The sequence below is a fragment of the Chelonoidis abingdonii genome, chromosome 4, assembly GCF_003597395.2.
Source record: "Chelonoidis abingdonii isolate Lonesome George chromosome 4, CheloAbing_2.0, whole genome shotgun sequence".
Lineage (NCBI taxonomy): Eukaryota > Metazoa > Chordata > Testudines > Testudinidae > Chelonoidis > Chelonoidis abingdonii.
This window is the reverse complement of record NC_133772.1, coordinates 29,847,535-29,875,010: the sequence shown is the minus strand read 5'-3', so window position 1 is coordinate 29,875,010 and position 27,476 is coordinate 29,847,535. Positions and strand designations below refer to the sequence as shown.

The window sequence follows — 27,476 nt, the reverse complement described above, 5'->3', positions numbered from 1 at the left end:
TTAGGGGACCTTCCCAGAGCTGGCACGCCCACACCGGGCTTCCCAGCACAGAGGAGGAACCCATCACAGCCTACCCCCGGGGTGCAAAAGGCCATCTCACCAGTGCCCCAATTTGCACTTCTTACTCCCTGGAGCCTCCATGCCAGTGCAGCACCATTGGGAAGCCAGGCATGTGACTCCGGGACTCAACCTCACTCAGAACAATGAGGAGGGTGGGTCCTGCCCTGGAAAAGATTGAAATCCACCAAACTAATCTAAAGTGAAGGATCATCCTTCCTGGAGATGCTTCTCTCTCTTCCTCCTGTGGTGACCACTATAGGTACGCAAATATCAGGGGCCTTTTCAGTAACATCTGTAATGGGGCTGGGTTCCAGACTGACCCCCTGGAGACAGCCATCTTTGGTTCCTCCCCACAACTGGCGCATCACGAGCAGTAGCCCTGCAAACTTCCCCCACACCATTCAACACCAGCGTGCCTCAGCCCAGATCTAGAGGGACCTGCTTAGGGGAAGTGGACAGCTCAGCCTATCACTTTGTGGGATCTCTGCTGAGACCGATGACAAGGGGGCCAGCTAGTGCCAGTGGGGCCAAGGGTTTGGTACTTTGCCCTCTAGGGACAAGATGGAGGAAAGACCAACTCATCTCCTACGGGGCTACTAAAAATACCAGCCATCAGAAGGTGACTCAGTGCCAGGCACATGGGGGTAATCTAGAGTAACTGCACTGACTTCATTGGAATTGCTCCTGATTTACCCTGGTGGGACTGCAATCTGAATCCAAGCCCAGCAGCCCCCGCCACACTTGGGAACCCAGGAGTCCAGAGGCTTTGTGGAAACTGTTGCTGCTGCTAATGAGGACATGGTGAAGAGGCACCAGGAATCTGGGGTCGGAAGGTAAAGAGAGAGTGGGGGAAGTAGGAGATTTATTGTGGGTAGCCAGTAAAAAGGCAGAGTTCATAGTGGAGGGGTCTGGCCCCTATTTTAAATTTCCCCTGGGGGAGGGGGAGTGGCCCTCACCACATACCCCTCCCAATCAGAGCAGAAATAGGATATTTTATAGTTAAGACACTGTTCGCTCCCAGCCCACAGCAATGACGCAACAGCACTTGACATCACCACAGCTTCAGTTAAACCAGGAGCGAGCAAACTTTTTGGCCCGAGGGCCACATCGGGGTGTGAAACCGTATGTAGGGCCGGATAGGGAAGGCTGTGCCCCCCAAACAGCCTGGTCTCCGTCCCCTATCTGCCCCCTCTCATTTTCCACCCCCCGACTGCCTCCCTCAAAACCCACCACCCATCCAACCCCCCCGTTCCCTGTCCTCTGACTGCCCTGACCCCTATCCAAGCACACTGGCCTTATGATACTCTCTGAAGGTCAACAAACTCAGGCTGTTTTGGGTAAGCAAATGTCCAGTGTTAAAAATCTTCTGCTGAAAATGTCTGGCTTTCCTATGTCCTGCTGCTTCCATGGCTGTCCATGCGGCTTCCAATCACATTTCCACCAGGGGAAATCCAGGGTAACGCCAATGAAATTAATGCAGTTATTCCAAACTCACTCTGATGTTGGTGAGGACAGAATCTGGCTCTTCCACTCAGATCCATTGGCCTATTACGCCCACTGTGCACTAGTGTAAACAGCTACGCAACACGAACCAATGGTTGATGTGGGGCAATGCATGTTGGGATAACCCACCGCACCCCAGGACCTGCCTCAAGTACCCTTTACATGCATATCTAGGTACCATCAGCAGAAACAGCCCTCTGATCTCAGCTGCTGACACAATGCATCAGCAGAGGAGCGCTCTCACTCACCCAGGATCCACAGCATACAGGGTTGGAGATCAAAGTCAACCCCTTGAATTGCACCTGGAGGCAAGTCAAAAGCTAGCATCTTCTACACAGGGCAGGGGATACACCTGTACCATCTGCATTGCTCATTAAATGAGCAGCTGCCTTCTGCCCTAGCTGAAGCTCACATATGGCCTCCAAAGACAGCCCCAGGTTGTGCTCAGTGCAGTGATCAAACAGAGGTTCCCAAGGCATCACTGACTGCAGGGAGCTCCACATCAGAGGGGGCAGTTTGCAGAATCCTAGCCAAATGCAGAGGCTGAAGGTACTCCTGCCACCCGAGACTCCACAGAATGTGGATCTCAGTTGCAGAACAGTGCAGTTCTCTAGAGGGTTCCTTTCACCAGCAACAAGCTTCACTTTCATCTTGCCCAGACTAAGCATTAGCCATCTTAGCCAGGCACCGGGAAGTTAGAGCCAACATGATTTGAGTCTGCTGAGATGCAGAGGAGAGGGTCATCAGCACAATGACAGCACAGCAACCTAAGAAATGTAGTCCTTCTTCCTAGCAGCCTTCCTCAATGTGTGGAGCAAGAAGAATCACATGAGGGAGTCTTAGTATCACCCTCCAAGATCTCCCCAAGAGGAAGAAACAGAGCCGTCAAAACAACTCCACCAATGCTGGCTGCAGTCTGTGTGGGAGGGAAGACCCCTTCGTGGTCAATGGCATCAAGGAAGCAGACAGCTCCACAGGGATCAATATGAAACTAGGGAAATGCAACCTATATGGAGCTACTATAATGTGGGTGCATAACTGGTTGAAAAACCATTCCCGAGAGTAATCATCAGTGGTTCGGTCAAGCTGGAAGGACATATCAAGCGGAGTCCTGCAGGGATAAGTTCTGGGTCCAGTTCTGCTCAATATTTTCAACAATGATTTAGATAATGGCAGAGAGAGTACACTCTACGTGGATGATACCAAGCTGGGAGGGGTTGCAAGTGCTTTGGAGGATAGGATTAAAATTCAAAATGATCTGGACAAACTGGAGAAATAGTCTGAAGTAAATAGGATGAAATTCAATAAGGACAAATGCAAAGTACTCCACTTAGGAAGGAAAAATCAGTTACACACATAAAATGGGAAATGACTGCCTAGGAAGGAGTACTGCAGAAATGGGTCTGGGGGTCATTAGCGGATCACAGGCTAAATATGAGTAACCCTGTTGCAAAAAAAGCAAACATCATTCTGGGATATATTAGCAGGAGTGTTGTAAGCAAAACACAAGTACTAATTCTTCTGCTCTACTCCATGCTAATACAGCCTCAGCTGGAATATTGTGTCTAGAATATTGTTCTGGGTGCCACACTTCAGGAAAGTAGTGGACAAATTGGAGAAAGTCCAGAGAAGAGCAATAAAAATGTATAAAGGTCTAGAAAACATGACCTACGAGGACACAACGGTTTTCAAGTACCTAAAAGGTTGCTTCAAGGAGGAGGGAGAAAAATTGTTCTTGATAATCTTCTGAGGATAGGACAAGAAGCAAAGGGCTTAAATTGCAGCAAGGGAGGTTTGGGTTGAACATTAGGAAAAAATTCCCAATTGTCAGCGTGGTTAAGCACTGGAAAAAATTGCCTAGGGAGGCTGTAGAATCTCACTCATTGGAGATTTTTAAAAGACAGTTAGACAAACCCATCAGGGATGGTCTAGATACTACTTAGTCCTGCCATGAGTGCAGAGGACTGGACTAGATGACCTCTCGAGGTCCCTTCCAGTTCTATGAATGCCTCACTTCTGTCCATTGTCAAGGGACCAATCAGGGAAATCCGTGCTTGTCTCTGAGTGTCTCTAGGCCAACAAACCAGACCAAGAGGCCACAAAGCAATCTGAACCCTCCACCACGTTACCATAGCAATTCTGGCAATTCTTCTCAATAGTCCCCTCTCCCCATACTCTCATATAAAAAAAAACAAAAAACAAAAAACAAAAAACACACCCCCTAAGATGATAAAGGTGTTTTACTAAACAAGAGCCTTGCTCCCTATTTATGGGAATATGGCTCCATGTTCTCTTCCACAGAGGCACAGATGATCCGTACTATTAATGACTCCAGTAGATCCCCACTTGTTTTTGCTGTATGTGACAGAGACAGGTCCTTCTCACACATCATAGGCTGCCACTCTGCCAGAGCCTCAGGAAGGAAAACTGGCTGGAATTCAACCAAACGCTGCGCTTGTCTCCTGATGTGGCTGCGCTTCCACAGGTCCATCCATTCGGAGCATTTCCTTGCACTGGAGGGCAGTTGCTGCTGTTGACTCCAGATCCAAGAGGAGGCAGTTCAGATTTACCTGGATGTCAACCATTGGCTGGGGCCTGGGGGAAGGGGTGGGGTCAATGAAGAAAGCTTTCTGAGCCTCCACCACAGCCAGAGCACAGGACTTGAGACTTCACAGTCCATCACAGCAGGATGACAACTCCCCTCCATTTGTCCCAGTCATCTGTATAACCAAAGTGGCCTGGAAGGATAGCACAAAGACGGGACCTTAGCAGCCATCAGTCAGCGGTCAAGGATATCTGTCCAGGCCATCCACAGAAGGAGCCACAGTATTAATCCTTGAGAGCTGCAGCAGTAGCAGCCTAGCTCTATCACTGTAGTATCTGAGCCTCGCACAACCCCCTTGTATCTTCACTTTACAGATGTCGCACCGTACCTCCAGCCCCCTGAAACAAGGGAAGATTGAGAGACGAATACGTACATGTTACACACACCCACTCTGCTACAGCCTTGGCTAACTAAGGTGAGTCTTTTGGCTCAGACACCAGAGGCACATGTGTGAAGATCCAGAGGACCCAGGTTCAATCCCCTCAGCTGATGCACGCCTCCCCCCCCCCCCCACACACACACAGAAGGGTGTGGTGTTACATACAGCTTGACTAGGAGATGTGCAAGGCACGGTGATGAGGTACAGGCTGTAAACATCTGAAGGATGTAAATGCCAGTGAGAGAGAGGAATCCCTACTCATGGGACCATAACTAGGTCTAAGGGGATGAAAGCAAGAAAAAGAACATTGGAGATGAATGTCAGAGAGCCTTTCTGATGGGGGGCTGTGAAATTGATTCCTAAGGGGAACAATCGGAGCCCTGACTCTTGGGACATCTAAAATTAGACTGAGCCGAGCGCTAGGAAAGGTCGAGAAGGGCCTAGTGGACGCAGCCAGCTAAAATATGGCAGGAAGGGCATTTTCCAGCTGGAAAGTCTCAGATTCTAGCAGTTTCTAGTCACTCTCAACCTGGGGCTAGATAGGAGCCAGTGACCTAGAAGTAAGAGGCTCCTTCTCTCTCCCACATCCTGAAGCCCTAGAGCTGTGCGCTCCCTACAGCTGCCAAGAGGTTTCAAACAAACTCTGCTCAGTTGCCGCCAGGAAAGTGTGAGATGCTGGGGCAAGGATGCTGCAGAGGGGGAGGGTTCCCGGCCCAGAGGAGGAGTCTTTGGAGGCTCAGCAGGCAAGGTCCCAGAGAGGGGTGTTCCCTGCATACTGGGAAAGGTTTGTTTAGCCATCTGCATTCCTGATTAGCAGCAGAACTAATCTCACATCTGGTTCCAGACACACAGTGAAGGTATTAACGGATTGCTGGCGGGGAGAAGGGGGCTGCCTACTCAGGCGCACGCACAAACCTTCCCCCAATCATGTACCCCTACTGGCTTTGCCTGGAGCCCCTCAGCCCAACTCTTCCTCCTTTAAAGGGACAGCGACTCCCCTCAGACAGGCTCTCCCATGTGAGTGACCCTCCCACTGGATCTGAAGAGACAGCTGCTCCCCTAAGCCACACACAGAGATTCACCTCAGACCCATGCACACCCTATAGCCAACTGGTTCTGCCACTTCCCCCGTTTAAAGGCAAGAGACAATACCACCCACCAATGCCCCCATACACCCATTACCGTCCCCAGCTCTCAGTTTAAGGGACAGATGACCATCCCCCTCCTTCCCACAGGGCCTGACGAAAGCCAGGACCAGATGGCTGGATTCCCGGTTTAATTGCATTACACCCTCCCAAGGCGCTCTGCAGAGCCAGAGAAAGAAGTGGGGGGGCAGGCGGACTCTCCAGCCTGACACCATCTTGAGGAGTGGAGAGGAAAGGCAGGGGATATGCATGAGGGGAAAGAACCCAGCTGCTGGTTTGGGGCTGATCCTTGTGCAGAGTCACTCGGAACCATGAAACAGGCACTCCTCCCTAAGGGAGCAGGGCTTGGAGTCAGGATTCAGGGACATCTGCGGAGCTGGGGTGGGGTGGAGTGGAAGAAAGAATGACTGGGCTAGCAGGGGACTGGGACAGAGGGGCATTGACAGAGCTGTGTATGGGGAGCCCATGGCTGGGATAGCAGGGTAACCAGCAAAGCAACACATAGGGAGCCCAGAACTGGGATAGCAGCGTCTGCTGCAGGGCAGAGCGGAGGTGCACTTGCAACAGGTAACTGGGAATGCTGATCAATTCAGACAAGAGACAGCGACTGCACTGCAGGCGGTCTGTGTTGTACCTAGCCGTGCCAATACGAAGAGAGAGACAATGTGGGTGAGCTAATGTTTTATTGAGCCAATTCCTGTTGATGAGAGAGACAAGTTTCCCAGCTACACAGAGCTCTTTGAAAGTTTGTCTCTCTTACCAGCAGAAGTTGGCCCCATAAAAGCTATTACCTCACCCACCTTGTCTCTCCAATATTCTGGGTCCCAGCCAGCTACAACAGCACTGCGTAATATGAAACAAGACCATTTAAGCAGCTGCCTGAAAACAAGAAACATCTGTAGCTATGTGAGTCCCACATGCTGCTAAGAAGAGAGGGGGGCAGTTTAAGAGGAAATACAGCCGGAACCGCCATATCTCCCCAACACCTTCCTGCAGCTGCTGTTCAAACAGCCAGTTTGAGGTGACATCCCTTGAGGAGAAAGGTTGGCACTGACCTAAACTGAGTCACCCCAGGAGCTTATTGTTGTAACCCTCCTCCCTCCGCAGCCTCTCTCCTTGCTAACCCCACTCATCGGGTCACCATTACAGTTGGGCCCTGATCCCCACAAAGGACCCACATAGCTGACCTTAATCTAAGGGACTTACCTCTTTCACCTCCCAGCACCCCTGTGAGGTTTGTTCCAGATGCAGAACTGTAGCACAGAGTCCAAATGACTTGCCCAAGGTCTGGGAAAGCAAAGAACTGACCCTGGATCCCCCAGTTCCCACCTCAGACCATCCTTCCTCTCTTCTTTTAAGCCTGTGCAGAATCCTAGGTGCAAATCCTCAACGGTATTCCAGCACTACCTCCCACTGAAATCAATGGGAGTTGGGCACCTAAATACCTATGAGGATCTAGATCCCCCCAACTTGAGTTCTGCTTTCCTAGATCCTATTGTAGGGCCCGGAGTTTGATTTCAAATATCTCATGGCTGTGACTATTTTTCTGTTTGTTCTGTAAAGCGCCCAGTACAGTAATGTGATGGAGGGAATTCTGGGGGAACCTCCTGTTAAAATCCTACCACCAGCAGAAGGGGAGGTTGAGGTGACCTCGGTCTCTATGGCATCACTAGATCCTGCCCTCTACTTGTGTGTCCCCAGGGCTCACACAGACACTTGGGGAAAACACATTATTCTGCCTTTGGAACAAACCAGATATTTTCTGGAGAAAGGCTGCTCCAAAGCCAGTACAAGGACTTCAAACCCTGAGTTATTCAGGTGAGACACTCAGGTGCCCCCCGCCCACCACCACCACACCCAAGGAACAAAGTAGAAACATTTGCAGAAAAACAAAAATGTAGCTTCATCCTTCCTTAGGTTTGTGTTGAAATGGGAACATTCCCCACTCCTTTACCCCTTCCTTCTGTAAGTACACGAACCCTGGTATGAGAGTGTCAAAGACTAAGATGTGATTTCCCCTTGTTAATTAAAATGCCAGAATCCTATAACATTGGCTTAGTGAAGCCACTGAGGGCAGAACTTCACTACCCGCCGATTGATCTATCGGGGATCGATTTATCATGTCTTGTCTATATGAGGATAAATTGATCACCAAACGCACTCCCCGTCGACTCCAGAACTCCAGCTAGCGAGAGGCAGAAGCGGAGTCGACAGGGGAGCAGCAGCGGTCGACTCGCCGCTGTCCTCACAGCCAGGTAAGTCAACCTAAGATACGCCAACTTCGGCTACGTGAATAGCATAGCTGATGTTGCATCTCTTAGGTTGATCCCCCCCACCAGTGTAGACCAGGGCTGATAGCAGAAGATAGGTCATTGTCGCCCCTAGTGGCTGTACCACATATGAAGTTAACACATCCACAACAAGTGCCAGCCAAGGGACTTACTCCTTCAGCTCTAGTGGAGGTTCATGCTTCTACCACTCAGAGTCCCGGGTTCGATGCGTGTTCTTGGCTCAAAGCAGGGTTGCCTACACCAGCACGCTTCTGGGTACCATAAAACCAAAAGAATAATGTTTGCTGCAGGACAAGAGGGAAGAATTCAAGAGCAGATTTTAAAATAAAAAAACCCAGTCGATAGAGATGAGCGAGACAGACATCTGGAGCCGGTTCCAGCCATAGAGTGGATCGTGAAAACCTCAGGAGTGGCATCCAGGATGCATATTATTGTCATTGATAGGGAGTAGGAGGAGCTTAGTCACATGTTACGTTGTGAAGGAAGAAAAATTGGAGCCATAAGTTGGGAGCTGAGTGGAGGATCTGAGACGCGACAGAGTTCCCACCACCAAGGACTAGCTCCACCTGCCAGCAGGGAAACCCAACCGAAAGCTGGACCATTCATTGGCCTCTTTGCAGCCACCCATTGGTGGCACCGTGGAGACCACTGGTGAAGGAAAGGATGGAGTGAGGGGGTTACCCTGAGATCATGAAGTACTAAAACCCAATTGGTTTCTATGGGAGTTAGGCACCTAAATACTTTTAAGGATCTGGCCCGAAGTTCTTAGTGTCCCCCACCAGGGCACAGGCAGTGGCCTCAGTTCCTACACTGTCTCCACCACAACAACAGCTACCTACAGCTGGTAGAGCACTGGTAGTGATACACTAAGGTCCATGTTCATCCCAGGGTGTTACCCCGAGGTTGAGCTTAGCCCCCCAGAGTCCCTGCTCTGGGTTTCTCTCCAGTTATCCAACAGTTGGTGGGTCTCGATGGCTGATCCTGTAGCCATTACAGAGACCCAAGGCCCAATATGAGGACGAAAAGCCTTCACTCCTCACTCTTCTCCCGGACGTTGCCAAGAACTGCCAGGCAGGGAAGGTTGTCTCCTTGTATTGTTCTCTCCGTGCCTCCACTTGACATGCCAACTGTCACAATCTCCAGCGATCCTTCCTCATTTAGAATCAAACATGACTCATACAGAGTTTCCACAGGTAACAAATAGCACAGACTGCCAGCTGCTGCCCTCCCACCTTGCCCTACTCCCCTGGCTGTTTAACATTTTCCTCTCACCCCAATTTTCTTACCCCTCCAGCCATCAAACCAGCAAGAACCTGACCCCATCTGTTGTAGGCATCACCCAAAACATTCTGCTGCTTTCCTGAATCTCCACAGCAGAAGGCAGGAAAGTGTACTACTGTATTTGTTATGCTGAGGACCTCGCTTAGCTGGGGTGGGAGATGGGATCACAGCTGCTCACTGGTGTGCCATTGGCACTATACTGCTGCCAGTTAATAGAGATTTTCCTTGCAATTAAGTGACTTTTGGAGTTTGAGGCTCTGGGTTCTGGCCTCCCTTTGCTATGGAGTTCCAAGTGTTATGGAAAGGCTACATTAAAAAGAGCTACAGATGTATATGCAGATTGCCAACAGAAAGAGCCCACCTCTTGCACATAAGAATATACAGTATTGTTGTGCAAAGATAATTTTCCTAGCCCATTGCTGACCTCCTCTCTTTGCATCCCTCCTCTGGCTCCCCCTTCTCTATCGCATCAAACTTAAGCTGCTTGTCTTCACTGCCAAGGCCTTTCACAGTCAATCCCCACCTGACCTCTCATCTCTCATTCGCTACCAAGCTGTTGAGGCTCACCTGCAATTGACCCCTCGGGCCAGCTTCCACCACCCACGCGTTATATTTTCAAACAGGCACCCCTGTGCTTTCTCCCAGACTGCCCCTCGTGTTTGGGACACGCTCCCCATAAAACATCACCACCTCTGCCTCATCGTCCCCAGTCAGATCCCTCTTCAAAACTCTCCTTTGCTGCGATGTCTTTGAAAACCTGACAATGCTCAGACCAATGTGCGCAGATCACTGCCCATCATGCTGACCAATACTGTCTTGTTGTTTTCTTGTACTTCCCGGTCTGTGCTAATCTGTATTCGTACAGCACCTAGCACAATGGGTCCTCTCCCAAGAAACATGGTAATACAGATAAGTAATAATAGCAGCAGGTTCAGTAAAGCTGGTGGGATGCACTGCAAGCAGCTTCCCAATTATACAGTGCTTAGCTCCAAATGGACACTGCCCAGGAGCATGGCCTAGCATGTCTCCCAGTACCATCCCTCTCTAAGAGTCTGTCCCCCTGCCCTCAGGGCTGATCCCCTCCCACGGCTGGAATACAATGCAGGAACGGAGTCCTCAAAGTTATAATAGGCTTGGTTGGTGCCACTGTACTGAATGAGTGACTAGCTTAGCTAATCATTTCAGGCCATCAGAAATAAGACCAGAGACATGCTAGTAAAATTGTGCTCATCAGGATGTTAATTCTAGAGTCTCAACTCCCTAAAGGCGTCTCTACATGGGAAATACCACAGATAAAATATTCATTCTCAGCCCTAGCTCTTATCCAAAGCTTTTCACCTGTAGGTTGCAAAGCACTTTGCAAAGAAGGCAGGATCATTATCCCCATTTTACAGCTTGAGGAAGTGATTTGCCCAAGGTCACCCAGCTGGCCAGTGGCAAAGCTGGGTCTAGAAACCAGGCCTACTGAGACAGTGCTCTGCTCACTAGGCCATGCTATCGGATAGTCACTCCCCACGTGAGCTCTCTATTCAGGAACAGAATAGAGGAGAGCTATTTTGCAATAGCTATCACGTTTGATTTCCCCAGAGGGCTGCAAAGTTATTGGAGGAACGTATTGAGGCTACTATTCCTTCATTAGCCCCAGGCCACTGCCAGATTGGCCTGTTTGATGGCTGGCACCATGGCATCATAACCTCCAGCCTGGGACATGCTCTACTCTCCACAGGACCTTTGAGGGCGGGGGCAGTTAACACAGCTCCGCTCAGATCTTTACTGCTATGCTCATCCGCCTAGGAGGCTGAACTTTGTCCCAGCTAGAACAGGCCAAGCATAACCAGTGAACCTCCATCCTATTCCCTCTGGAAGAGGAAGGCAGCCAAGGAGTTGGTTGGTGATTATGGGGCCTGTCTGTGCTCCAATCCACAGAAAGACTGACCCAAAGCCCCTGCTCGGACCCCCAAGTGGGGAAACTCCTGGAACAGGGATCTCCTGTTTAGATACTAGCTGAAGCTCTGGATTTCCCAGCCTCAGCAAATGGCCCAAGGAGACCAGGTCCATCCCCCTGCCAACACAATGCCTCTCAGATGGAGCTCAACATCTCAAGATGGCATCTACCAAGGAGACACATCACGTGGCACAAACAGTGGGGGAACGACTACTGGAAATATGCTAATTGCCCCACTGCCCTCCCAGGCTACAAAGAGCAGGTCATGAGAATGCCCCAGTGACCGGCCTGCTCCTTATGCCCCATCGGTCTCACCCTGACACAGTCCCCATGCCAGGACAGATCTGGGATTGTATCCAAGGGGTGGGAAACTGTCCCTATGTGCCATATCCCACTCAGACCCTGGTAACACCCCCCCAAGATCATTTCCCAAGAGGACAGACAGCCCTGTTACCCATCCAGATCCCCTCCTTTCACCTGACCTCCTACTCTCACTGCCTGTTCGGGACTCCAGCCCTCCTAGGAATAAAAATAAAATTAATCTCCTTTTTTTCCCCCTCTCGCCCCCAAGCTTTTTATCTCCTCTTCCTCTAGCTGATGGCTTTGTAATCCCAGCTAAATCCCTGTCACTCTCCCCCACCCCCTTCTCTCCCAGCCACCAACAGCGAAACCAAATGAATCAACGCTGCCATGTAATCCCTGGACTGCCAGAAAGAGGAGAGCTCAAAGGACTCCTGTTCCATTTCTGTACCACAGAGATCAACCCCCCAAAGCAGAGAGACACTCCAGAATAGCCCACCTGTGACGCAGGAGTCGCAGGTTCAAGGCCCCTCTTCCCCTGATTCAGGGCAGGATTTTGAACCCGGGTTTCTTACATCACACATGAGTGCCCGAACCACTGGGCTATTGTAGGGACACAGACGCGCTCTGTCTCTCAAGGTCTCTTTTTCATTCCCATGCAGAAAATAAATCTTCAATCCTCTCTTTTTTTTTTTTTTTTTTTTTAAACACAGAAAGGGCTTTTTGTTTTCCAGACAGCCCTAATAGTCACTGGGGTGATGGTGAAAGGGAGAGTTTAACCCCTGGTGTTCTGGAGGGACACATCCAGACCAGGAGAGGTCTTTGTTCTCCCCAGGGGAAGCCAGGCAAAAGAGTTTAACCCTTTGGGCTCTGGAAGAGATCAATCTGTCTTGGAGAGGCCTCTTCATTCTTGGTAGGCCAAGACTTTTTTGGGGGGAAAGCTGTTAATTTGACAAGCCTGATGTGATCCTTAAGGTGAGCATTTACACAGGAGATGCTGGTTTCTTTCAAGGGGTCCATTTTCTGGCACAAGCTGCTATTCCCCAATGAGAAGAGTCATCTTTAGTGACAATCTGGATCTCCCCCCAGGGTCTCCCATAGTGGGTGCAGTTCAACCAAGGCATATGGATTTTCCCACAGGGCCCCCAGGCTGGGGCAGCATCACCCCTGAGATGCCCTGGACAGAGGGGGTTGGGTTGTCTCTCATGCTTCCCCCTCAGAGCCCTGCAGATTCCTGCCCATCCTTTGTAACTTCCTCATGCCCCACAGCAGCCTCCTTTTTCTGATGAGGGCAAGTGAAGGTGATGACTCTCTTTAGAGAGTAACAGCACTACTCATTAAGTAGGGAGGAGTGCTGCTGAGCACTCCCCCTGCCTCCAGCCCTAGGGGCAGAGGTTGCTGCTTCCCCAGGCTCCCACCAGAAGAAGAGACCCTAGTTCTCTTTTGTAGTAAATGGCAGAAAGTACATGGCCTTTCCACAGCCCACCATCATTAGCTCTATTTCGCAGATGGGGAAACTGAGCATGGGGAGGTGGGGGGAGTGGCTCAGCCAAAGTTACACAGTGAGTCAGCAGCAGAGATCCAGATGTCTAGACCCATGCTCTGACCCCTCGTCCACACTCCCTCTTGTCCCCACATCCCAGCCTCATAGACTGGGATATCATCAGGCCTTCAGGAGAATATGGGCACCGGATGTTGCTGCCCCAGGTGATGGGATCAGAACAGAGATGGTTTGGACTCCAAATACCTGCTCCCTTAAAGGTGACACACTCCTGGGTGGGAGCTAGATCCACCTCCCACAGCATTATAGATTTCTCTGACACCTCTGACCAAAAACCCCCCCGAGTCCCCCTGAAGCAAAGAAGCTGCGGACAGGGTACTACAGCCATGCTACTCCCACCCAGCTCTGCTTAGCTGCTGCCCATTCGCTACCAGGCAGGGCGGATCCTGCATTACAGCTGGGTTGGGACAAAACGGGCTGGGGAGAATGAGGGCGTAGCGGGACCGACTAACCCAGGAGCCTCAGAGACACCAGGCCTCCCATTTGTTTCAGTCTTTTATTCTCTACATTCAGCCCTTTGTCTGATACAGCTTTCATTGCCAGGAAGCGCTGGTTAAACATGTGAGAGTCTGATCCCGTGCCAGCGGGCGGCCTTGCCCTGGGTGACCTGCCTTCTGACACCAGTGACACCACCAAGGGAACATACACAGCTCTCACCGGTGACCCTACAATAACAAGGCAGCGCGCACACAGCTCTGGACGGCCCTACCTGTGGAGGGGGGCAAGGGGGCAATTTGCCCCGGGCCTCACAGGAGCCCCCATGAGAGTTTTTCAGGGGCCCCTGGAGAGGGGTCCTCCACTTGCTCCAGGGGCCCCAGAAAACTCTTGCAGGGCCCAGGGCCCCGGAGCTTCTTCCACTCCAAGTCTTCGGCAGCAGCGGGTCCTTCCACACAGGGGCGGAAGGACTCCCCGCCGCTGAATTACCACTGAAGTGCTGAGTCTTTGACGGTAATTCAGCGGCGGGGGGTTCCCACCACGGGTCTGCAGGGCACTTCTGCGGCAGGTCCTAGAGCGGAAGAACATACCCACCACTGAATTACCGCCGAAGCGGGGGCCCCCCCTGCCACCAAAGATCCCAGGCCCCCTGAATCCTCTGGGTGGCCCTGCTCACAGATGACACTACAACAACGAGGCAGCACGCGCATGCGTCTCCCTTGGGTGACCCTCCCATCATGAGGCAGCCTGCAGAGTCCCTGGGAGTTTGCACAAGATTATATAACAGAAAGGTGGGTGCATAGGCCCACAGAGTGGTTGTAAGCAACCCGACAGGAATAATGCAGCATGTGCAGCTCACAAGCGACCCTACAATAGCAGCAAGTTGTGCACAGCCCCTGTTTCTCATAAGCAACCCCACACACTAAAGAAACTAGCACCAGAGCCAATGCGCCCAAGCAACCCTCCTGAGAATAGCTCCAGGCTCTAGCACTCACCACCCAGTGATGAGCCAGCAAAGTGCCTGTGTGATATGGGGGAAGGAAGCTCAGTCACAGAGCAAAGTGCCAGGGTAATAATGGGTGTAAGCCTGCGGGTACTGTTATCGCCAGTTAACGGACAGGCTGAGCAATGGGTGGGCAAGGCCGTTAACGGACAGGCTGAGCAATGGGTGGAAAAAAACGTCCCCAAGAGGAAAAGAAAAGGAGGAAGTTGCCAGTTCGACTCATCCAAACACAAGTGGGGGGATGGGGGGATTGAAATGGCCTCCATCCCCCAAATCTCTTCAGCCCACCCCCACTTCCTCAGCTGACCCCCTTGGGGCCCCCCGATAGAAGAACATGGGCCCCTGGCCAGCAGGCCCCCTCTGAACCGTGGACCCCCACCACCTGCTCTCAAGGCACAAAAGAACCTCAACATCAACCATGTCAGGAAGACGCAATCTTCCTTCCCTTCCCCTCCCCTCCGGGGGGCATCAAACACTTATTATCCCTGGGGTGGGGGGAGCTGCCCTGGATTTGCCCCCCAATTTGCAATGTACAGCCATCGCTCCAGCCCCCACTCCCCCAATCTCTCTCACTGTGGGAAGAGAGACAAACAATCACTCCGCAAATGGAGCTTGATTATTCCCCCTGCCCTCAGCTTTACATAGGAGAGACCAGGGAGATGGGAGGGGAAGTTGATTGTAGAGCTTGGGGGGGTACTAGAGAAACCAGGGAGTTGGCGGGGGGAGGGCTGAGTGTAGAGCTGGGGGAAAACACTAGAGAGACCAGAGATGGGGGGCTGATTGTGGGGCAGGGGTGGGGATACTGAAAAGACTAGGGAGATGGTGGGGGTGGGAGGAGCTTAATATGTGGGGATACTAAGTATCAGAGGGGTAGCTGTGTTGGAGTCTGGGGGCACCTTAAAGACTAACGGATATTTGGGCATAAGCTTTCATGGGTAAAATACCCACTTCTCCATGCATCTGAAGAAGCGGGCTTTTTACCCACCGAAGCTTATGCCCAAATAAATCTGTTAGTCTTTAAGGTGACACCGGACTCCTTGTTGTTTTGTGGGGATATTGGAGAGACCAGGGAGGTGAGGGGGGTGGGGGAGCTGGGTGGGGATACTGGAGAGACCAGGCAGCTGGCGGGCTGGGGCCCTGGAGAGACCAGAGATGGGAAGGGGTGATTGTGGAGCTGTGTGGGGATACTGGAGAGACCAGGAAGCTGGGAGTGGGGGGAATACTAGAAAAACTGGAGATGCGAGGGGGGGCCAGAGGGATACTGGAGAGACCAGGAAGCTGGGGGGTGGCTAAGTGTGGGGCTGGGGGCGGGGGGAGACACCGGAGCGACCAGGGAGCTGGGGGCTGAGTGTGGAGCTGGAGGGGGAGCAGAGATACTCGGGAGACCAGGGAGCTGGGGGGGGAAACCACAAGTACCAGCGAATGCCCCCTTCCCCTGGCACTTCCCACTCTCAGTATCACCATAGCATCGAGCCCCCCAAACGCGACAGAACAGCTGGGTGTTGTTATTAGCATCAGCCCCGGGATCGAGCCCCCCCGTGCCCCGCCTTGCTCCTCTCAGCAGCCGCCGAAGAGACTCACGGCTTTGAGCTGCTCCAGCCGATCCTTCATGGTGCCCCGCGGCTCCTCCCAGCAGCCGAAGGCTCCCAGCGGCGCTTCCCAGGCGGCCGGCTTCGCTCCAGGAAGTCCTAGCGCCCGCAGAGGCCCGGGGGATGGATCTTCGCCTTCTTCCCGCCCAGGCTAGAAAGGGGGTGGGAGGCTCATTAGACCAGAAAAAAAAATCACTTGAGACCTGTCCCCTCCTCGTTTATTTGTGGTCTCTGTGCCTCTGCGTGCGGCCGTGCGCAGCGGATTGCCAGGCGCTGCCGAGCTGGCCTGACCCCAGCTGCTAATCCCCAATGACATACGGAGGAGGGAGGGGAAGGAAAGACAGAGAGAGGGGGAGGGGGAAGACGGGAGCCTCCCACTTTACCTGGGCCCACAATCTGCTGCCCCACAATCTCTTAAAGAGCCAGGCCAGAGACAAGGTGGATGAGGCAGGGTGAGCTGGTTTCCTGGCTGGCAAAAGTTGGGCCAGTCAAAGCTGTTACAGTACTTTCCTCACCCTGTATCTCTAATGTCCCAGGATCCACCCAGCTACAACGATTAAGAGACAAGGGTTTGGACTAGATGACCTCCTGAGGTCTCTTCCAACCCTAATCTTCTATGATTCTATGACACAGTCAGGCCAAACTGGGCCCCAGGCTCAGCCCTGATCAGAAACCAAAGAGCTCAGAGAGACCTCTCCTGCCATCTTTTCGGCTTGTAATCGGGTGGGAATTTTTAAGAGCCAGCCTTTGCAACCAAGCGCTTGAGAAACTGAGGCTGAAACTGACCAGGGATCACCTGGTGCCCCAGGTGCCTTGTCTGCTTTCACAGAGAGAAAGGCCCAGAACAAACATGCCATCAGAAAGCTGTTAAAATTCCTTCTGGTTTAATCATTTCAGAGGCTAGTTGCTAAGGCAGGGAAGCCACAGGATTTCAGCACCTTTCAGGTTTGGATCCTTAGTGGTGAACTGCAGGGAAAAAATAAATTGAGCATGACTTTCTTTACTTCTCTGTAATGTATAAAGAAAGTGGAAAGGAGAAAAGGGAGGAGGAGAGCAGGGTTAATGTGAAAACTGATTGAGATAGGGAATTATTTTGATTCAAGATGCTTAAGACTGTGGAAGGGATTGCACGGCCCAGCCCAAGAGAGAGGAAGCAAAGATGACTTTAAATCCTTTTTGTGCCCCTCTTGGTTCTGGGCCGGTCAGGAGCTAGAACAGCCCCTAGCATAATTTAGGCACCCCAGGGTTATGGCGGCCCTGTGACCCGGAGTGGCCATAGAGGTGTGCACTGAGGCTGGGCAGGTTGGCCCTGTGATTAGGGTGTTGCCTGGATAACCACACTGAATTCTCTGCTCTGCCACAGACTTCTTGTGTGACCTTCGGCAGGTAATTCAGTCGCTTTGTGCCTCACTTTCCGCATCCATACATTGGGGATAATAGCACTGCCCTGCCTCACAGGGGTGTGTGAGAATCAATACATTAAAGTCTGTGAGGTGTTCAGATACTGGGGTGGTAGGGGCCATATAAATATATTAAATATGCTCCTGCCCTGTGTAGGGCTTGTCCTACATGTTGCCTGCCCCGCAGAGAAATTCTTCCTAGGGACTAAGGTTTTTTTACTAGGGGGTTGCACATGTTGCTTGTGTCAGCTGAGCTTATTGCACCCCATTGGCTCCTTGCAGCTCTCCACTCTCCGCAGCAGCTCCCTGGATGCCACTCTCCCATCCCCCTCTATTGAAGGGATTCCCTAAACACTCCAGCTAGGTCTCTGTATGCCCCAATACCCCCCTCCTCCCACACCAGAATCCCCCATTTTTCCACCATGCTAGTGGCTTTGCATGAACACCCAGTCCAACATCCTCCATGCCCCCATTGTCTGAATGGCAGGGGCTCTGTGTGCCCCCTTCCTCCGTCTTTCATTCTATAGTCCCCCTTCTCCCCCTCCATGGCAGGGGCTCTGTATGCACCCTCTTACCCACTTCTTCCCCATTCCAGGAGCTCTGTCTGCTCCTCATTTCCCATCTTACTAAGGCCTTTGACTCTGTAAATTGTGATGGCCTGTGGACACTCCTCCACAAGTTCTCAGTAAGTTTGTCAACTTTATTAAATCTTTCCATGCAGAAATGCAGGTTTGTGTCCTTCACCAAGGCTGTTTCTCAGCTCCCTTTGTTGTCACCAATGGAGTAAAACATGGCTGTGTTCTTGCTCCAACACTATTTGGCATCATGTTTGCAGTTGTTATAACACGTGTTCAGAGACATGGATTGTGGCATTTATGTGCAATTGGAGGTATCTTGAATACGCATTGCCTGCCTGTGAAAACAAAAGTTATGGAAGACAATTATTCATGAACTACTGTTCACTGATTATTGTGCTTTATTGGCCCTAACCTCAGGAACATTCAGTTGCTCACTGACTGCTTTGAGTTTGCCACAAAATGTTTTGGCTTAACTATCAGCCTAAAGAAGACAGAAGTCATGGTCCAGACTTTACTAGGATGTACTGCAACTACTCCACTTGTGTCCATCAATGATGCATCACTCCAGGTTGTTGACAAATTTTGCTACCCAGGCAATGTCATTTCACGAGATACAATGACTGACAACAGCATTACCAAGCGAGAGCGTCCGGCAGAAGGCAACGAAAAGGGGTTCCAAAGAGGATGGAGCTAGGCTGTTCTCAGTGGTGGCAGATGACATAACAAGAAGCAATGGTCTCAAGTGGCAATGGGGGAGGTCTAGACTGGATATTAGGAAAACCTTTTTCACTAGGAGTGTGGTGAAGCACTGGAATGGGTTACCTAGGGAGGTGGTGGAATCTCCATCCTTAGAGGTTTTTAAGGACTGGCTTGACATAGCCCTGGCTGGGATGATTTAGTTGGTGTTGTTCCTGCTTTGAGCAGAGGATTGAACTAGATGAGCTCTTCCAACCCTAATAGTCTATGATTCTAAACATATTGGTGCAGCAGCGATGCCTTCAGAAATCTTTGTTGTTGTCTGTGAACAAATGGTGTCAAACTGTAAACACAAATGGATGTTTACTGCGTCATTGTCATCACCACACTCCTCTACGGCTGCGATCTGTGGACTACTTATCAACGGCATCTAAAGTACTTGGACCAATAATGTGTGCGGCGGATAATAGGAATAAAATGGTAAGATTTGGTTCCAAATGTTGTCAGAAGTCACCAGTGTGGTGCTCCGCTCTGTTCAATATTGATAACAGTCAGCTGCGTGTGTGTGTTCTCCCTGTCTGCTGCCTCAGCTCCGCAGATAGCTGACACAGAAGACCCTGAGAGAACCCCCAATGACCACAGACTCTGATAAGGTACGAAGGCACCCAGTCAGGTTTTTTGCCAAATGAAACACAGTCTCCAGCTCCCCAGATCAGATATCTACAGTTCTGCTGGTACATATGCGCTCCCTGACAATGGACACAGCTCAGTCAGTGGTGCAGTTTACCACTGCCCCCTAGACCAGACAAAGACACCGCCCCAGGGATGCATTCTTATACACAGGTACAAACTAGTTACACATCACTCCTGACGCGTAGAGGTGCACCCCTCTACGTGTGAGGGTGCCGCCTCTCACAAAACAACTCTACCATATTACCTTCCTGCCCCTGTTTTTAGGATAGGTCAGCCTGTTCCTGTTATCTGTGGGGAATGTGCTCTGGTACCATCCTGGCACATGTTTCTGTAACTAGTGCCCAGTACCTTTTAGATATGTGTATTTTTGCAACATCAGCCCTCTTCTTGCTAGATTCTGTGAGCAGGGCCTGCCTCTGGCTCACAGCTTAGCTTTGCTTTATGTTAACAAAGTCTTGAGCATTATTTTAGTTCAGGCCTTAGGCTTCATACCAGACCTCTGATGCAAGAGTTTATGTTTCAGGGCCTCATCTTACTACACCAAACATTGAGGTTCTTGAGTGCTGCAACATCACAGTCATTGAAGCTTTTATCGTAAGAGCACAGCTGGGATGGTGTGGTCATGTGGTCCATATGTCTGCCGGTAGAATACCAAAGGCCGTCTTACAGAGAATTATAGACTGGAACTTGTGTTAGGGGCAGACCAAGAAAGACACTTTCAGGGTCAACCTCTGATCTTGCAATGTTGACCTCAACACTGGGGAGCTCTTAGCTCACAACAAGATCCAGTGGTGGCAGTTCTGCCACTTCGAAAGTGCATGGATTGCTGCAATCAAGGAGAGATGTGTGAGGTGTAAAGCTAAAAGCAGTACACATATATCTACATTTGTCTTCACCTGTGGCACCCACAGACAGGATTGCAGGTTCCACAACTGGTCTATGATCTACAATAAGTGACATACAATACCTACAATAAGTCACTGCAGCTCATCCAATGGACTTGATGGGAAATTCCATCATAACTATTCCAGCCCAGCTCCCGAGTGTAGGTGCAGCCTGTATTGATAGGAGTTTTTCTCTTGGTGTAGGAAAACCACCTCCTGAATCATGTTAGTGACATTGATGGAAGGCTGAAAGAATTGGGTTTATTTAGTTTGGAAAAGAGAAGACTGAGAGGGGACATGATAGCAGTTTTCAGGTATCTAAAAGGGTGTCATCAGGAGGAGGGAGAAAACAAAACTTGTTCACCTAGCCTCTAAGGATAGAACAAGAAGCCAATGGCTTGAAACTTGGCAGCAAGGGAGAGTTTAGGTTGGTACATTTAGCAAAAAATTGCCTAACTGTCAGGGTAGTTTAAACACTGGGATAAATTGCTAGGGAGGCTTCGTAGGAAATCTCCATCTCTGGAGCTATTTAAGACGTAGGTTAGATAAATGTTCTATTGCAGGAGATTGGTCTAGACACGTATTGGTCCTGTCATGAGCGTCAGGGTACTGGACTTGATGACTCTTTGGACGGTCTCCTCCAGTTCCTAGAGTCTCATGAAGTCTGTGAATGCTATGACATAGCTGCATCTACACTGGGGTTCTGTAAGTGGTAAGCTATGTGGCGTCAAGATTTGTGTTTGTTTTTTCACAGTCAACTTGTTATTGTATATTGCTGATATACTTTTCATTTGTAGGCCAATTCTAAGTAGCAGGCTTGAGGTCTTGTATTTTAAAAACTACACGCCTTAAGTGCCTAGCTATGGCTTGACGTAACCATTGGGGGGTGTAGATGTCCAGTTGGTCAGACAATGGGCAGAATGCTTACCAGCAACTAGCTACTGTGCTGCCAGGGAGGTGGAATTCCCTACATCAACAGAAAAAACCCTTCCATTTCTGCGGAGGGAGTGTCGTACCCCTATGGCACTGTAGCTGTGCCGGTTGTAGTGCTGTAGTGTAGACACGCCTGAGAAAACTCCCAAACCACATTGCTGAGTTCTTCCAAGGGGTTTTCCCCTCCTACACAACCGGGAAGACACCGACTTGCATGGTGGCTATTTCCAGGGTAAGTAGCAAAAGCACACATTCACTACCCCGTACTTTAAGAATGTTCTGGAAGAATTATCAAAAACACAGCTTTGATGGAAAAAGTCACCTTAACCTTCAGACAATTAAACTGGGGGGAAGACACTCAAATTTGGATTGTCACATGGATGCAGTTACAATTATTGCAGAAGATGCCTGTAGATTGTGTCCATTATTGAAACATTTTTCAGAAGGACAGACAAGATTTTTCAAAGGCAAGTTAGTTGAATCTGTCGTGATTCGGGAACGGGCTGGTCAGGAGTTTTTCTATGAATGGGTTTTCATTGGAAAATCTTACTCATTGAAAACAATTTTTTCTATGGAACAGGGCCTGCTTCAGGCACCAGCGCAAGCAAGCAGGTGCTTGGGGTGGCCAACAGTAATGGGGCAGACATCTCGGCTTTTGGCGGAATTCAGCAGCGGTCCTCAGTCCTCTCAGAGGAAGGACCTGCCGCTGAATTGCCGCCGAAGTATGAAGCGGCACGATAGAACAGCTGCCGAAGTGCCGTTGATTGCGGCTTTATCTTTTTTTTCCCCTTTGCCGCTTGGGGCGGCAAAAACACCGGAGCCAGCCTTGATGGGAAAGGGTCATTTTCAAGTCATCTTTTATTGGGAAGGATTCTCAAGTCCAGGATGGAATTTCTACTCAAAACCAGAAAGAGAAAGACCCACCTCCAGAATAGTCAATCACCTGTCAGAGGGGAGCTGACGGGGTCAGGGGCTCAGCCTACCTCCAGTGCTCTGTTCACTTGGGATTAGTTAACACACTGAGTTACTGGACGGCAGTTAATTAGTCAGGGAAGCACCTGGGCAAGATAAAAAGTGGGGCTAGAGGAAAACAGCTGTCCCCAGAGTGCAGAAAGAGAAAGCACCTATGGAGAAGGCTTCTCAGGGGGAAGGTGGTGACGGGGGCTCAGCACCAAATGAAGCCCAGGGGGAGATTGCTCCTGAGTGGGAGAGTTTCCAGAAGGAAGGGACTATGAATGCTAAGTCTCAGAAGAGCCTGGCTCCCATGGATGATTCCAGCAGGCAACAGAAGCCCTGTAAAACAGGAATTATGTGCTGTCCTGAGGAAGGGTCCTTGAGGTTCAGCCTCCACTGGAACCCTAGACCCCTGGAAGGGGTGCTGTTCAATATACAGATCTCACTGGATTTATTAAAAACCTCATTTTGGAGAAACTGAGGCAGGGCTGCAATGGTGACACTGTCCTGGGCAACCAGGGTGTGCTGCAGGGTGAGGGGAGTATACCCATTGCAGGCACTCACTTAAGATGCGGGAGACCTAGGTTCAAAGCCCTGTTGAACTGCTTGAACCTGGGTCTTCCACACCCCATGGGAGTTTCCTAACGAGCAGGCTACTGTGGGGTGGGGGGAATGCTTACTTTTTTTTTTTTTGTGTGAAAAGTTTCACAAGGTCTCAGTTTTTGTCCCAATGCAGAATGAAAAAAAAAAATAGAAATTTCAAAAAAGTTCATGAGATGTGAAAACTATTTCCCATTTCACTCTATTTCTGAGTCCCTGCATATTGGCCTGGTCTACACTACGCGTTTATACGGATTTTAGCAGCGTTAAACTGATTTAACGCTGTACCCGTCCACACAACGAGGCCCTTTATATAAATATAAAGGGCTCTTGAAACCGGTTTCTGTACTCCTCCCTGACGAGAGGAGTAGCGCTGACATCGGTATTACCATATTGGATTAGGGTTAGTGTGGCCGCAAATCAACGTATTGCTCGGCAGTATCCACAGTGCACACTGTGACTGCTCGTGGACAGCAATACTGAACTCGGATGCATGGCCAGGTAGACAGGAAAGACCCTGCGACTTTTGAATTTCATTTCCTGTTTGCCCAGGTGGAGAGCCCCGCACAGGTGACCCATGCAGACGCTATCACCAGGTAAACAATGACGTCTCCTGAGATCGAAAAAGAGCTCAGCAGACTGCATGGGGGTAATGGATTCTGATCGCTTAAATGGAGGAGCGATATCTGTCGCTAACAGAACTTTGTTCAAAACGACGAAATGAAAAACAATTGAAAAAATTTCCCAAGGCCATGCATGAGGAAAGGCCACAGCAGGGACTCAGTGCTGCAGGAGTGAAGTGAAGGAGCTCCAGACAGCCTCCACAGAAAACCAAAGTAGCAAACGAAGGTCTTGCAGCAGCGCCAAACATGCCATTCTACGTTGCAGCTCGGTGCAAATTTTCTTAGGGGGGGCGGGGGGGGTTCCGCAAACCCCCCCCCATTTTTTACACCCAAACCCCCCGGGTTTTTTTATTTTTCCAGTTGGATTCCAAGGGTGGGATGTATCTCAGCATGGCTGAGGATTATCGGACGGGGAAGTGAGGGGAGGAGGGGGATGACTTGCGAGAGCACACAGCCTTTTCTCCCAAACCATTGGCTTTTCTCCCTGCACGGAATTACCGTCCAGCCCTCAGCACTAACCGCAATGAAGCTATGGAAGCACTCTGGTGAGATGTACTTACTGTAATATAAACTTGGTTTTAGCAGGATTTTTTACTGATTGATTTGCCCTGAGATTGGGTGATCACGGCCAGTCACGTTATTGATAAGTTTGTAATGTCGGGGAGGAACGAAAACCCTCAGGTATTCCATGAAGCTCTCTGGAGGTACTCCAAAGCCTTGTGCAGGAAGTTTTGGCAAGCGCCTTAATTCCGGCCACCATGTAGGCATAGACCCTGCATGCATGTGCAAGTAGTCTGTTCATTGCTGGACAAAGCCTAGCTGCGTTGGTCCGGTGAATTGCTGGCATTCAAGCACATCCTTTTTATCTCACTTGTGTTTATCCTAAGGAGAATGATTATCGTCATTGGTTACTTGGTTGAATTCCCGGATTTAATTAAGGGGACAGAATGGCATTTCCTCTGGGCTGTTTGCCGTTGCTAACAGGTATCTTCTTGAGGTCGCCAAGCAGGGTGGGGGGATGACCGCGGCTTTTTCACGTCTTGCTGCAGCGGATCTTCCCTGCTACCGCCACGCGCTGTGGGGGAGGAGTTGATTAGCGTGTTTTTCATGATTACCGCCACCTGGCTGGCGCTCGGAAGGGGTAAAGCGATCATCCCAGAGACTTGGTGGGGTTGTTCTTTCTGCTGCTGCTGTAGAAGAGGCGCACTGAACGGCGTTCACTTGTGATTTGGGAAGGAGGCCTGTGTATATGCAGGCTGCGAAGCCGAAAGACAGTGCTTCCAGTGCGATGCGCAGCTGCATTTCTGCTTCCGGACTGTGTCTGTGAGAATCATCTACACCAGACCACAGGCACTCGATATTAAGATGCATGCGACCTTGTGTGAATCACATGTGCTATGAAGTGATGTGTTTCTTTGCACGTGAACGGTCTACAACTGTCCTGTCACTTGTCTTTTAATGATTCTCTCCCTGTGTTTTTTTCCCCCTCATTGCAGCTGCACATTTTTCGACTGCCCTCACTCCTCCGAAGGCTACTCTGTTATGCAGAAGAAAAAACAGATGCGAGACGAAATCATGGAATGACTGCCTGAGAAGGTCATCTGAATGAGTGAAGGACTGCGGTAGCAAATTACAAAATGCCAACGTGAGTGGGGGGACCAACGTAGAGGAAGGAGGATTCATGAGGGACGGAGAGGAGGACACTTCGAGTGGACGGTGGCAGGGATCTGATCGTGTCGGGATGCACGCTGGAGGTGTTGCATGATCAAACTTGAATCTCCACGTTTGTGGGTCGAACAGCAGGTCGAGTCCGCTGCGCCCGTTAACTCTCCCCTCACCACTGTTCCTTCTTCGCTCCCCAGAGTGTAGACGGGGGGGACGGTTCGTGGCTTGCCCCCTCCACCCGGGACAGCCAACAAAAGGCTGTCTACTTGAATTTTTCGTGGCCTTTTCCTTCCTCTATCTTCTCCAAACCCACCGGCACTTGTCAGTTCGGCGCCCCTTTTTATAATAATATAAGATACATGATTTTTAAAGATGTGACTTTTTTTTAGCAGCTTATCGAGGGGGGGGAGTTGCTTAGGGAATGATCAATCGAGTGGAGTTATTAAGGGAACAACAAACGTCAACCGTACCTGGCCGTGATGAAACTTCATTTTTTCTTCACAGTGCAACGCTCCGGAAATCGACGCTAGCCTTGGTACATGGACGCACACCGCCGAATTAATGTGCTTAGTGTGGCCGCGTGCACTCAACTTTATACAATCTGTTTTACAAAACTGGTTTATGTAAAATCGGAATAATCCCTATTGTAGACATACCCTTTGGGTGCCCAATTTGGGGTGCTCTACCTGGCTCTGGTTTTCAGGAAGTACTGAGCACCCTCCTTCTGAATGTCAGATCTCTTCAAGGTGTTTCAAGTTGACCGCCAAGAAATCAGGGCATCCAAAATCACTAGTCATGTTTGAAAATTGTGACCATGTACATTGAGTTTACTGTTTCTCACTGGCCTGTTCCTTTGCCAAAGTTTTATTAGAAGAAAGCATGCAGAAGCTAAAACCATTAAGCAATTAACCCGTATGGCCGCATTCTTTTATTCTGCTGTCAAGGATAATGATTTAAATATTTCCCTGTATGTCTTGTTCACAGCATTTTTTCAATTCTGTGGCTTGAAAAATTAATAATTTTTTTTGTAAAAAACGGGGGTGGGGAGCAGCAATTATATGTATAGATTTTTTGGGGGGTGGAGGTAATTTGGGGGTTCTGTTTATCATCAAGAAGCAAAAAATAGCATCATTCCATTTTATTTCCCTTTGCAATTCACCTCTGACATTTTGGTTGCCTTGATGTAGAGACATTTACCAGAATTGGCTTCTAAGGAGTTAATATGTGTTCCCATAGGAACTAGGGGTGCTGGGGATGCTGCCGCACTTCCTGCCTTGAAGTGGTTTCCATCATATACAGGGTTTACAGTTAGGTTCAATGGCTATCAGCACCTCCACTATATAAATTGTTCCAGCACCCCTGTGTGTTCCATGTGGGCCAGCAAAGGGATTATGCTGCCTACCCTACCACATCCCAGGGGGAGTGTAAGGATCTGTGGGTCTAGAACAGGAGTGGGCAAACCACGGCCCATGGACCGGATCTGGCCCATCAGGGCTTTGGATCCAGCCCACAGGATTGGCCCCCATGGTGCCACAGGCCTCGTGCTGCTCTCAGAAGTGGCCACTCCATGTCTCTGCGGCCTGGGCAGGGGGCTCTGTGCGTTGCCATTGCCTCCAAGCACCGCCCCCCGCAGCTCCCATTGGCTACGAATAGGGAACTTGGGAGCTTTGGGTAAGATACCTGGAGGCATGGCAAAGGCAGCGCGTGGAGTCCTATGCCTCCCCCCCCCAAAGGGGCTGCACAGGGACGTGGTTCCAGCCATTCCCCGGAGAGACACGGTGTGGGGCCAGGGCAGGCATGCAGGGAGCCTGCCCTGGCCCTGGCGTGCGCTGCTGCCACCCCAGAGCCACTTTAGGTAAGCGGTGCCGGGCCTGAGCCTGAACCCCTACTGCACCCCGCCCCCCAATTCCCTGCCGTAAACCCCCTTCCTGCACCCCAACTCCCTTCCCTGATCCCTCTGCTGCACCCTGCACCCCTCTTCTGCCCCAATCCCTGCCCTGAGCCCGATCCTGTACACCGCACCCCCTCCAACGCCCCACACTCCCTCCCGCACCCCAACCCCCTGCCTCGGCCCTGTCATAAATAGATAGCTAAGGGTTAATGTTTCTTTTACCTGTAAAGGGTTAACAAAGGGAACCAAACACCTGACAAGAGGACCAATCAGGAAACCGGATTTTTCAAAGCTTTAGGGAGGGAATTTGTGGGTTTTTCTTGATCTTGGGTCTTTGTCTGTTCTGTGCTCTCTCAGCTATGAGAGGATCTATTTCCAGTCCTTCTAATCTTGGGTCTTTGTCTGTTCTGTGCTCTCTCAGCTATGAGAGGGTCTATTTCCAGTCCTTCTAATCTTCTGTTT

The 27,476-nt window shown here is 50.4% G+C and overlaps 1 protein-coding gene across 6 annotated transcripts in view; it reads right to left on the bottom strand.

Annotated features, from left to right (window-relative positions):
- Nucleotides 1-16,415, bottom strand: part of STX3 (syntaxin 3) — a 31,657-nt gene extending 15,242 nt beyond the window's left edge. For 3 of the 6 annotated variants that reach the window (XM_032766542.2, XM_032766548.2, XM_032766484.2), the window contains exon 1: nucleotides 16,090-16,415. In XM_032766542.2, the coding sequence (XP_032622433.1) occupies nucleotides 16,090-16,119 (30 nt within the window). In that variant the 5' untranslated portion in view covers nucleotides 16,120-16,415. The remainder of the gene's footprint in view (nucleotides 1-16,089) is intronic. The other 3 variants (XM_032766493.2, XM_032766509.2, XM_032766519.2) reach the window with 2 other exon arrangements.
- Nucleotides 16,416-27,476: the final 11,061 nt, after the last annotated feature.